Genomic DNA, 13,516 nt, shown 5'->3' on the forward strand with positions numbered 1-13,516 from the left:
CACTGGTTTATTTAAAAGGGAGGAAATCTAATACCATGAAATACCACATTGTTGGTACTTCCCTACCGCTGTCACACTGCCCTCATTTCACCTGAAACCACCACTGTTACATATTACATATTACATACTTCTCTGCCACTCCCGACTTCCTTATACAATACCACAGCTTATGACTGTGGCTTTGTCTACTTCCAAGAAGACACAATGCAACTCCTTCTGACTTTCTCTGTACTGTAACTCTCCATCAACACATTCAAAGCTAACAATGCAAGATGGTCTTTCCTGGCATGGAAACATTCAGCTGCTCTCTAAATGTTATGTCACCTCAGTCTCCTCTTAACCTAGCCTACACTACTTTTTCCCATACCTTCATGTTGTGGCTGATCACCTTTATATCTCTGTAATTAGTACAGCTCTCTGATCTCTCTCACCCTGATTCTTGAAAAGCTGTATACATCATTGAAAATGTAATTAATAAAAAACTAATGTTATTATTTATTTATAAAGAGCTGCAGTGTGTGTGGGAAACTTTCATAAAATAATTTCACCCAATTTGTACGAGTTTTCTTTACCTGTAAACACGTGATGTGACAATAAACTGAAGTTTGAAAGTTGAAATTAGTGATTTTCCAGAGTACTGACACACAGCATAATTTATGCTCCATCGTACAATTGTGTTGCATCTGCAACGTTGTGGACTTTTTATAGTTGTAATTGGGGATCAATGGTATTTTTTTTGCCAATGAATTTAGCATATCATATCATTTACATTTTATTAACCGATATTGTGAACCGGTAAGTAGTTTCTCTTATCTCAGTAAGAGTGCTCTTGACCGCTCTAAATTAGTTCTTGTCTAAGAGAAAAGCAAAAATAAAAAAACATTGCTGAATCCCAGATAAGAACACAAGAAAAACCCCTGGTTAAGAACAACAACAAAAAAACATTTGTTCATATATCGCTTCCTGTATGTGCAGCTGGTAAAGACTGCTCCATACAATGGCCAAGAAGGGAGCATAATGCATAAGGCTACAACAGCAATCTTCCTCTACGACCTCTTCATTTTGTAATGGGATGTGTGGACTGGTTTCTCATGTGCTTTGGTTTATTTTTAGATTACTCAGACTTTAGCCCTTTTCTGTATATCTATACAAAACAATAATGGGTCTCGGATTGTGAGGTGCTTTGGAGGGGATTAATTGCAATTGCTGCTCCAGCATTGTGACTGTGTACATACTAGGCATATACTAAACCAGTAGAGCCTGAAACAGCAGATGGGGTGGATTGGATGGCTGTATAGTTCACATATATGACATGATTTCCATACTAAATGTATCTGCATGGCATGTCCATTTCTCCTCCCTCTGCAGACATCTAAATCAAAACGGGGTCTAATGACGGCGTGGCTCCCATGTCTGGTTCTCTGACATCATGTGACCACCAGTCTATGACATCAGCCATCTATGATGCCTATTAGGATGTAAAGTATGATTCCATATTTTGGCACGGTTTCAGCCCGATCCGACCACCTTTCACTTCCATTATAAAATAAAAGTTAAAGATATACAGTACACAATATGTGGACAAATTCACATCTTCAAACTCAGCGTGCGTATCGGTGAGGACCCGAGGGCTTTATGCGCCAAGTGGGAAGTTGGTCGGATCAGTATCGATAGAACCGCAAATCCCCATATTCACCCGAAGTACGCTGATCAATATCATCAATATATGACATCATAGACTGGCCTAGACCACATATTTGGGTATGCCTGACACAGAACTCCATGTATGGCGACAGACAGATACCAAAGTCCCCATATATAGGGACATAAAAGGGACAGAGACATACAGACGGGTACAACGGGTACTCTGACGGGTATTGCATAACCGGATGGGGCATGCATTTCCAACTTGGATCATTCTTGACTTCTCGAGTAGGCCGGTGCCCTAGTTATAAAAATGTGTCCCTTGTTGGTTGAGCAGCTTGCGAGATTGGCCCCGAACAAACAGACACACCTTCTAGACGGCTCTGCCTCCTACTGCCCTACAGAGCCACACCGTTAAAAACATAAACATGAGTGAGAATATAGGAAGCCTCCGTTTGCCTTTTGCCTCCTTTGTTTGAAATGTTTCTCTTGAGATCAAGGTACTGATTATCCATGGCAAACATCAGTGACAGACACTATAAAAAGAGTGTGTTCATGGCATGCTGCCCCATGCATGGGCTGTTAGAAGTTGAAGCCACAGTGCATAATACATTCATAACAACAACTAAGAATGTTTTTTCTGGGGTGCACCGGTAGCTGACCAACTAGTGTGTGTGGTTGACCATATAACTGTCCTTGTTTGATTCCAACTCTGAGACTTTTCAGCGCTAGCTTCCTGTCACATAGTTCAGTGGCCTTGTGGTTAGACAGTCTGCCCTGAGACTGGGAGGTTGGGGTTAAATCCATGGCCGATTCATACAAAAGACTAAGAAATGGTACCCAATGCCTCCCTTCTCGGCAGTCAGCGTTTAGGGTTAGATTGGGCGTAAGTCCACGCGATATATTAGCGTCATGTCCAGGTGGTGTACTTGTACATCAAGCTCTAGGGAAACAGGAGATAGGCTCCTCCAGACCTATGGGCCACATGGATCAGGAACCAGTCGTTCCAAATGCTTCGTACTTTTACTTCCTGTCAAATAGACATTATGTACAGTAAATACACACAGAACCATACTAACTGGTCCATTAGGTGCTTTGAACTAATAAACATTCCTTAGAGCACCGCATTCTCATGATTGGGGATAAAATTGACTATACTAATAATAAGTAGAAAAGTGAGCGCAGATCTCCGCCGGGCTGGGTTGCCTACCCAGGAATGTGTCAGGTATGGGGTGCAGCCATCAGGACACGACAGAGCTGCAGGGGAAATATAGTTTGTACGACAGACAGTGCATCTTTTCGGGTTTGTGGCGAAAGTTCATGGAGTTACTCAAATGGCACTACAGGGCCTGTGGGGTCTCCTAAATCAATAGGGGGTTATTCTCCAGTGAGCATGAAGGCTCATGAAGGATTTTTGGGCACAGACTCTTATCGACAGCCAGACAACGGCTTGGTGTGTCAGGGCCATTAGAGGTGGAGGCTAAAAGAAAACAGGAAAAAAGACTTGCACTTATCCCTAGGAACATCCTGCTCACACATTCCTCAATGTGAAGTGGAAAATCAGCAATTGTAAATGGGGAGAGGGGACACTGTGAGCGTGTGAGTTTTCAGTGTTTCCATTGAGGCTTTCCAGCCACTTGGCTCACTCATTGTCACTGGGACATACGAGTTGGCATGATGGCCTAATGTCCCAGTTCGCATGACGTTATCCAGGGTAGCAGCAAACAGCACGGAGGGCAATAAACGAAGGGGCCATTATAATGGAAACTGATGCTTATCTTTTGACTCAGCCCTCAGTGGCTGGTTAAGTTGCACACTTTCCCTGTCAGGTGGTTGTTTTCTTATCAAAATCACTGTGTAAGCAACAGGTGACTCACCGCTATTTCTATAACAAAAACTCATTCATTAATCATTATATTTGTGCTGCTGATGGTAATAACATCATAATGTGCTTTAATATACTATGAGCGCTGCAGGAAATACTCTGAACTAAGTGGCACGTGTAGGGCTGCAAAAGTTAATCAAACTAATTCATTATAAATAATCTTATTTCAATAAAATATTTTTTATTGAAATGGGTTGCTGGTGAAAGTTACAGGAGTGCTTATGGTGTGTGACATGAAACTTGAGCTTATAATATAAGAACACATTGTTTAGTTAACATCACTGGCTTCTGGAACTTTTCACAGTCCATTATTAAACAATGGGGATTCCTTTTGTTGTGTGTCCGATTACTAGTTATTATTTCTAGGCTTGAGTACTTGTGATACAGTATATACAGTATCTACAGATAATTTCCAATTAAATATATCCACAAACACACAATTCACAGACATGAAATACATTCTTTTAAATACAGTAGCATATTATGGACCATATCCAAATCCTCAATTAGAACTTTTCAATTATTCGATTCATCGAAAAAGAATAATAGCCAATAAATAATCCATAGTTGGAGCCCTAATAATATCTATTGTGTAAAATTTGAACAACAATATTGTTGTGTTCAAATATTAGATGGATTAATTTAAGAGGACCATTGGCAGTTCAGGCAGGAAGCAGGAACACAGAAGTACTAAGGAAGTGAGGTCACAAACCCCATGATGACAATGGTGTGCATGTATTATGTGCAGTAGGCCGCTGGGCCTGATGAGGTGGAGCCTGTGTCCAGAGAGGAAAAGAGGACGCAGCAGATGGCCAGGGAATTAGCGCTACAATCTCTAAGCGTCCTCTCTCTCTCCACCTCCCTCTCTCTCTCTCTCCTCATAATTCCACTACTACTGCCTAGTGCCTACACTTGGCTCAACCACTCTGCTGGCATTCGTTCAAAGCTTCACTTATCTCTCAATTATTTTAGAACTGTAGTGAACTCCTCTCTTTCTCTCACCCAATTTCAAAATGTTTTTTTTGCCCCACTTAAATTTCTCTTCATCCAAGTCACATTGTGCGTGTCTCTGTTGTCAGTTGAAAAGGCTCCAAGAAAAATGGCCAAATTAATATTACGGTAAGCATGATTTGTCCATAGTCTTGAATTGGATTTTGCCATCAGAGTTGTTTTTTGTTTTTCTTTCACCCCTTTTTCTCCCCAATTTAGTCGTTATGCCAATTAATTCCAGAGTTGTTGTTATTTTAAGATCCACCACGGTGCATCCGGCTTTGTCGAGCGTCTATATCAGTGGTTCCTAAACTGGGGGTCAGGACCCCCAAAGGGGGTCCCCAAATTATTGGTCCCCAGATGATTAACTTAATGTGCAACATTGTTTTCAGTAAACAAACCAACATACTATAAGTGTATAAAGGGTATCTGGCACATTTCTAAAGTTACAATTTGTTGACTTTCAAGACCTTTTTAACACCAAATTGGCCAAATTGTCAAATAAGAAAGAGGCAAACATTGTGAAAATAGCTGATCTACAAGCTCACAACGCCTCGCAGTGCAGTGCCTGTCAGCAGGGAGTGTTTGGCAGGAGGAGTAGGACGAAGGCTCTACGTCCTCCCGGTGGGAGCGCCTCATTGGCAGGTGAGTCAGTAGGATACAACAGCAGTGACAACACGCAACTTTTATGTGATGATATTGCACTGTTTAAAGAAGCCATACAGAATTTCCTCTTGTCAAGTCACACCGGGAATTATTTGCATAAGGATGGGTGCATTTCTAGTTTAGCAGCACACCATTGGAGGTGTGCTGCTGTTGACTGTCGGACAGCCAGACAAACTCTGTATTGTCTTCCTAAAGATGGACTGATCCATCGTCAGTTGTTGAAATTAATTATATTATAACTCCCAAGAAACCTGTTGCAGTAGAGATTAGGAGCACTGAAAACCATAGCTTTTGGTGAAACCAAACAGCCTTTGGTGAAATACACAGATGTGTTTCATAGACGAAAATATCCTTTGAACATAATGTAGACTCAGCTGCAAGACAAACTAAGTAAATTATTTTACTATAGCATGTGCAAGTTAACATATGTCTAATGCGAGTACATATTTCACACCTGTACCGTATCCTGATTTTGCTCTGCATCGACCTCTCTATCCTCAGCAGAGTGTTGACCAGTGACTGACAACACTGGTTGGCTGCATTAAGGCCTTCAGCTACCTTCTATAAAGAAACCAAATGACAATAGGTGGACAGAACTGCCTGGACCCCACTTGGGCTCTGATTAAGATCAACACCTCCCTTAACCACATGAATCCCAGCATCCCTATTCGGGGCATGTCATAATAGCCGGTGAACATTCAGTAATTAATAGAAGAATATTGTGACTAAATAATAACTACATTGGATTCATTGCAACACGTTATTTTTTCCAATTCTTAAAATGAACAGTTTTGGACATACAAGGTTTCCACCCAACAGCAACAATATACAACACCAGGTACCCATGTGTCCCTGCTGGTGCATTGGTGTGTGATCCATGTGAGGACGGTATCTGTCCACTGACTCCACTCAGCCCTGCCCTGATCAACACGATGTGTGTGTGTGTGTGTGTGTGTGTGTGTGTGTGTGTGTGTGTGTGTGTGTGTGTGTGTGTGTGTGTGTGTGTGTGTGTGTGTGTGTGTGTGTGTGTGTGTGTGTGTGTGTGTGTGTTGGGGGGGGGGGGGGATTCTCCCACACGTGTACTACTGGAGGGGCATCAGCATAAAGACATCACCATGGCGATGAGCCTTTCCCCCCTACTACCAATAAATAAACAACATTGTCACAGTGATACGAGGGAAGGGATGAGTCACATGAGCCAATCGCAAAAGCCTGTCTGAGCACTCAGGTCTTCTGTTATGTTCGGGCTGCCTAACACTACAACTGCTTTCAGTTGGCATGATAGTAATCAATAAATGGATGCTGTGCAAGCTTTCTGGTGGGGGATCCCATTCAGCACAATGATGACTCTTGATTCATATGTTACTATTAAACTCCGTTTTGTGTAGCAGAATTTCGCATCAAGCCGCCTGACTTGTCTCTTTGCCTTCCGACTGCTATAATAAGGCAAGGCTGTAGTCAAGACCACTTTAGTTGAGTTAAAGACAAGTCCAAGAAAGAACAAGCAGAGTAGAATTGAACAGAGTCCAATTCGATATTGAAACCGAGACTGACAAAGATCAGTCCTCTCCTGAGACCAAGTTTGAACCAGGGTTTAATTAATGCCCTTTTTTCCTTTCTATTCTGCTATTTGAGAATTACTCTAGCTACTATGTTATACCCTCCATATTCACTCAAGACAATTGGACACCACCTGTGGATCAGCCAATCGCATGCTGGATATTATACATTAGAACAATACATTGTGGTGATTTTACTCCCAATCCAGGTAAGGATGCTGCACATGCCTGCTATCAGGTTGATGTACACCACTGGACTGTACAGCAATTCATAAATTAAATTACTTAATTGTTTGTGCTTTTTACAACCTTTAACAGACTGGGGAGTGGGGAATGAGAGTATAAAGGTTTAAGATCAAAATTAAAATGCAGTAGGACAATAATTTACATAACAGAAGATAAAAGGAAGGCCTGCAGTGTAGCTCCCTTTAGTGTAAATCTCAGTATTAGTCACAGTTCTCTCTCTCTCTTTCTCTCTCTCAACAAATAGCAAAAATATCTATTAGCAAACATTGATGTAGCCTATAACGTCTTGCCCAAAATAGGTTGAACGTGGTTAAGATGCTAACTTGCACCTAGGTCTGTCATAAACATGGCTATGTACACACTTCGCTCCACATTATATAAACCTGTACACCACTTGAAGGAAATTTCATACCACTGCCCAGAAATTATGAAAGAGGTTCTCAACACTGAGGATTTTACTGTGTTTAAGGCCTCCTAGTCCTATGGGAAACTTTCAAAAGGAAGTGTTGGTTCATCTGTCTGTCTCTGTTTCTCTATCCATCTCTCTTTCTTGTCTCTCTGTTGATCTGTCTGTCTCTCTCGGATAGAATTACTAATTATTATTATTATTATTAAATACATTTACTCAGGTGTACTGTACTTAAGTACACTTTTGGGGATTTTTTACTTTACTGAAGTGTTTCAAATTTTCAATACTTTTACTCCACTACATCTCAGAGGCTACTATTGTACTTTTTACTCCACTACAAGTTACTAGTTACTTTGTAGATTTTGATTACTATTACAAAACATACATTAACCACTTCAGCCCTATAGTATACACTTATAACATTTTGAATACCGGACTTTTGGTACTTTAAGTAGCCTACAAAATGTGAGTACTTCTTCCACCACTGGTTAACAGCTGGTAGGTTTGACAAGAGGGGTTGATGCTTTGGATAATGACACAAATAACAGTATGTTTCTCTATCAGTTGCAATTATCTATAACAGAACGTCTTGAAAACCAATACATCATGTCAAACAAATATTGTATACTTCTTTAATTCCCTATGGGGTGTAGGTAGCCACCAATCCAAACCTGTATTGTGAGATTGCACTGATTTTAACATTCTAAAACTCGCGCAAACTTCACTTGTCAATTACAGTTCATTTAAACCAAGACAACCCACATTAATTCAATGCTAAATTATATGACATTCAAATCAAAACTTACCCCTCACGCACAGCAAAGACATGGTATAAGCTCTTCCACAGTGACAACCCCAGTAGTTTTAAAATGTTGCAAAGGCTCTTATGATGACATGATCCAGTGTGTCCGGCGGTGACATTATAAGGTCCGGTCAACTTTTGACATGTTCTCGACGGTTTCGCTGGGTTACTGGTGGTCTTTGAGTGTTGGAAGCAGCGTAATAAACAACACCGGGCAGCAGAGAGCAAGCCCCCCGCCGTGGTGGGCACGCCATGATCAAATTATGGGACTAACCTGAGGGCACTGAAATGAGAGGGCGTTGCCGAAACACTTGTGAGTGGCATGTGATGCGTCCAATGGGGTTGCGTCTTTTTGTGAGTGGGGTGGAGCCATAGATATATAGGGCGGAGCAGACCCATATAGAAGGCTTTGGGGGTGGAGCATGCAAAAGCCTCCCACCAATCAAATACCAGGGAACTGAACTGAACAGGTGGTGGCCACTAGCTCCATTCCGTGAGCAAAAATTGGACTTCCGATTTTCGAGCTAGCAGAAATAAGGTTTCCGGTTGCCTTCAAAATAAGATCGTGAATTTGTTATGTTTTTTAAAAGACACAAATATAATTTAGAAATACATTTATGATGTACAGTATGTCTTTTTAAATGGCTTATACTAGATCACTTCTAAGTGCCAGGTTGTTTCAGTTTGAAATTGGCTATTGACCATTAAATGTGCAATCTGGATATTGATTTGTGTGTGTTACATATATGTATTGTTTTTGTATTGTTTGTCCATTGTTGTAATAATGATGACTCTTGGCCAGGTCACTCTTGTTTATTGCAGAAGCAAATAAACAATGATAAAAGAGACCACAAAATATGCTACAAATAATAATAGTAGATAGTGCAGGCGAGATTTTAAAAAAAAAGAAGAAATTGGGGTTTATAAAGTTGATCTCACCTATTTAAAAACTAAAATACAATACAAATACAAATGTAATCAGAAAAAAATAATTAAAAATGTATATTATTTAACAACATACATACAACATGGAAACACAGCATAAAAAAAGATAGAGAAATATTGGTAAATTTGTAGTGTGTGTGTGTGTGTGTGTGTGTGTGTGTGTGTGTGTGTGTGTGTGTGTGTGTGTGTGTGTGTGTGTGTGTGTGTGTGTGTGTGTGTGTGTGTGTGTGTGTGTGTGTGTGTGTGTGTGTGTGTGTGTGTGTGTACTTCTCCATAACTGAGCGCCCTAAACTTGATAGAAAATGGATACAGACCAGTACAGAATGTTGGTGAACATTTGAGAGATAATTTGTAAAAAAAGGAAAGTGGCAGGCCGCCCAGTGCGGCCTGACGTAAGAAAAGTGCCAATTTCAGACAATACTGGACACTGGACAGGACACGGCTGTTGGCGCCAGCACTTTTGACATACGCACACGTTCAGGGAGACCCCCTCTACAACGCCACACTCTCCGCTAAGCGGGAGAGGTGTATTTGGAAAAGTGGCGGGCCGTCCAGTGAGGTCAGGGGTCAGAAAAGGTCCATTTTCAGTGCATAGACTTCACAAATTGGGCGCTGGACACGAGACAGCTATTTGCGGGGGCACGTGTGACATACGCACGCGTTCAGGGAGACCCCCTCTACAACGCCACACTCTCCGCTAAGCCAGACAGGTGTATTTGGAAAAGTGGTGGGCCGTCCAGTGAGGTCAGGGGTCAGAAAACAGCCATTTTCAGTGCATAGGCTTCACAAATTGGGCGCTGGACACGAGACAGCTATTTGCGGGGGCACGTGTGACATACGCATGCGTTCAGGGAGACCCACTCTACAACGCCACACTCTCCGCTAAGCCAGACAGGTGTATTTGGAAAAGTGGCGGGCCGTCCAGTGAGGTCAGGGGTCAGAAAACAGCCATTTTCAGTGCATAGGCTTCACAAATTGGGCGCTGGACACGAGACAGCTATTTGCGGGGGCACGTGTGACATACGCATGCGTTCAGGGAGACCCCCTCTACAACGCCACACTCTCCGCTAAGCCAGACAGGTGTATTTGGAAAAGTGGCGGGCCGTCCAGTGAGGTCAGGGGTCAGAAAACAGCCATTTTCAGTGCATAGGCTTCACAAATTGGGCGCTGGACACGAGACAGCTATTTGCGGGGGCACGTGTGACATACGCATGCGTTCAGGGAGACCCCCTCTACAACGCCACACTCTCCGCTAAGCCAGACAGGTGTATTTGGAAAAGTGGCGGGCCGTCCAGTGAGGTCAGGGGTCAGAAAATAGCCATTTTCAGTGCATAGACTTCACAAATTGGGCGCTGGACACGAGACAGCTATTTGCGGGTGCACGTGTGACATACGCACGCGTTCAGGGAGACCCCCTCTACAACGCCACACTCTCTGCTAAGCGGGAGAGGTGTATTTTGAAAAGTGGCGGGCCGTCCAGTGAGGTCAGGGGTCAGAAAACAGCCATTTTCAGACCCCCTCTAAAACATTTTTGAAATAGTGAAAATAGACGATTAGCATGCAGATATACGTCAAAATCACTTGTCAGTGCACATTTATTTTTATTTATTTATTTAACAGGGACAATGCACATTGATCAACATGTCAGTTATTCACGTCCATGTAAATGAGCCAGAGTTGGCTAATTTTCATCTAGTCCCTGGGCAGGCTGTTAAAAAAGTGGTATAGTTATCCATACAAAAAGAGACATCGTCAACTATACAAAACAAGTAGACATAGTACAAAAGACAAAACAATACAGTAAAATAGGAGAAGACACATCAGTGATTAATGGAGGCGAAATTTACTCATGATTACAAATTTGGTTAGCTTTTAGCCATCTTTTAAGGTTGAATTTGAAGGTTAGAAAGTTGTTGGTCTCTCTTACTTCGGTAGGAAGACTGTTCCAGTGATGGGGGGGGCTCTAACAGAGAAGACTGTTTTACCAAACACACTCCGTCTGAATGGTACCTCACAGACTCCTCTGGTAGTTGCCCTTGTTGATCTGTCACCACTCTCCCTTCGCTCTATGAACTGTTTTAGTGGTGGAGGTGCAAGCCCATTTAAAACCTTAAAAATGAGACAGGCAGCTGCAAAATGTTTAAAGCTATCAAAATTAAATAAATTATACTTTTGAACTATACGGCAATGGTGGTAACGGTTGGGTTTTTGATCAAGTGTTTTTAATGTCTGTTTGTAAAGTGATTCTATGGGTTTGAGAGTTCTTAGATTTGTCTGTCAGTGAATTGTGCAAATAAGTGTAAATAACATTGTGCAAATAAGTGTCAATTGGTCACCTGGTAGTACCAGGTGACACTTTGCCGACTGGGACTGTACGTGTGGGACTGGGACTATTTTAAAATAGTTAAAATAGGCGATATACAAGCTCACAATGCGATTTACAATTTAGGCATTTAGGCATTTAGCAGACGCTCTTAATCCAGAGCGATTTACAGTAAGCAAGGTAATACATCAAATGCATAGAAATAGTAATCTAGGATCATATGTAAACCAAGAATCATCAGTCTAACAGCTCCCTATCCCCCCCAAAAATCTATAATCTCTACATTGAAACTATTCAAACTATAGGATGCCAGGTCAACAATGGCCTGGCATCTGTACATAACATGGTATCTAATTACATTTTAGCCTTTGCATAAGCCTGCAAGCCTGCAATGCGTTGCTATCTTCTATTTTTCCACATTTGCCACTGCTGCTACAGATTATCATACATGTTTTAAGAGGTTTATCATACATGCCAGTACTTTCATTTTATTTCTGTTATCTATAATTCTAAAAAGATATTGGTTGTGTTAGCACAGTCTCTGTAGAAACAGCCCCCAACATTTCACTGCTTGTACCTGTATTGAGTAAGTGACAAATAAATCCCTATTGATTCTTGTTCAGATTAGTTCCAGAGTTCTCTTTGAAAATGTCACACATTTTGAAATGGCTCCACATCCATTACCTGATAGAAGAGAGTTTCAGATTTTCATGGAACTTGGTAGAAATTATCTCTAGGCTGCCCTATAAAAATGGCTCAAGGTCACAATCATAGTCACAGTCAATGTTACATCAGTCATATCTCAGGAACGGAGAGAGACACAGAACGAGATGTTGGTGTGTGCCTTTATTAATGGTATTAAAATTTTATACTGATGTCAAACTGGGAAACTAAAATAGAAGCAAGGCTTGTCCATAGCCATGTCTGTTTTGTGGGAGTATCCACACATATCTATCAATAACTGGTCAACGCAACAGTACTGTATACACAGAAGATGCTTTAATACTTCCTGATGATATTCTGTGGCACTTCCTGGGACTTGCATCCTCTTCCAAAAAGCCAATGAGTAGGTTTGATTTATTATGGAGTCATAAGGAGGTGACATCAATAGAACTTTTTAAAAGGTATTTTATTTCATTTGATAGGTGAAGTCACAGCAGTAGATTGGCTAATTTCAGCATGCAACCAAGTGTAAAATGTAGCATTACGACGCCATCAAGGCCCGCCAAAATACATTTTTGACGACAAAATCAACTGTAGATTTAGTCGACTAAAATCGTATTATATTTAGTCGACTAAAACTACACTAAAACAAACATTTAAGGTGAATAAAATATGACTAAAACTAAATTAAATGTTATTCAAAAGACTATGACTAAAACGAAATAAAAATTAACACTGCGTCACAGTGACATGACAACAACAGGTAACCTCAGTCTGTGATATTAATCTACAATTTTTTGTGTTAAATTGTGACTGTAGCCTGAATGATCAGCGGTCAATTGTAAGCAAGAACAGATTGTTATAATTGTAAGTAAGTAATAGTAAGTGCCACGGCAAATAGCTGTCTCATGTCCAGCGTCCAATTTGTGGAGTCTATGCACTGAAAATGGCTGTTTTCTGACCCCTGACCTCACTGGACGGCCCGCCGCTTTTCCAAATACACCTGTCTGGCTTAGCGGAGAGTGTGGCGTTGTAGAGGGGGTCTCCCTGAACGCGTACGTATGTCACACGTGCCCCCGCAAATAGCTGTCTCGTGTCCAGCGCCCAATTTCTGAAGTCTATGCACTGAAAAAGGCCCCTTTCTGACCCCTGACCTCACTGGACGGCCCGCCACTTTTCCAAATACACCTGTCTGGCTTAGCGGAGAGTGTGGCGTTGTAGAGGGGGTCTCCCTGAACGTGTGCGTATGTCAAACGTGCCCCCGCAAATAGCTGTCTCGTGTCCAGCGTCCAATTTGTGAAGTCTATGCACTCCAGTGAACAGCATTTATCCATTTAGATACATTTTTAATGTTATTAAAACAGTTAAAAACTTGTTTTATTAC

At 41.5% G+C, this 13,516-nt stretch overlaps 1 protein-coding gene across 2 annotated transcripts in view; it reads right to left on the reverse strand.

Annotated features, from left to right (window-relative positions):
- LOC311037018 (protein unc-13 homolog B-like) overlaps nucleotides 1-8,445 on the reverse strand; it is a 93,196-nt gene extending 84,751 nt beyond the window's left edge. For both annotated transcript variants that reach the window (XM_084046057.1, XM_084046056.1), the window contains exon 1: nucleotides 8,206-8,445. In XM_084046057.1, coding sequence (XP_083902183.1) covers nucleotides 8,206-8,227 — 22 coding nt within the window. In that variant the 5' untranslated portion in view covers nucleotides 8,228-8,445. The remainder of the gene's footprint in view (nucleotides 1-8,205) is intronic.
- Nucleotides 8,446-13,516: the final 5,071 nt, after the last annotated feature.

The sequence above is a fragment of the Gymnoscopelus microlampas genome (assembly GCF_963454915.1).
Source record: "Gymnoscopelus microlampas genome assembly, chromosome: 21".
NCBI lineage: Eukaryota > Metazoa > Chordata > Actinopteri > Myctophiformes > Myctophidae > Gymnoscopelus > Gymnoscopelus microlampas.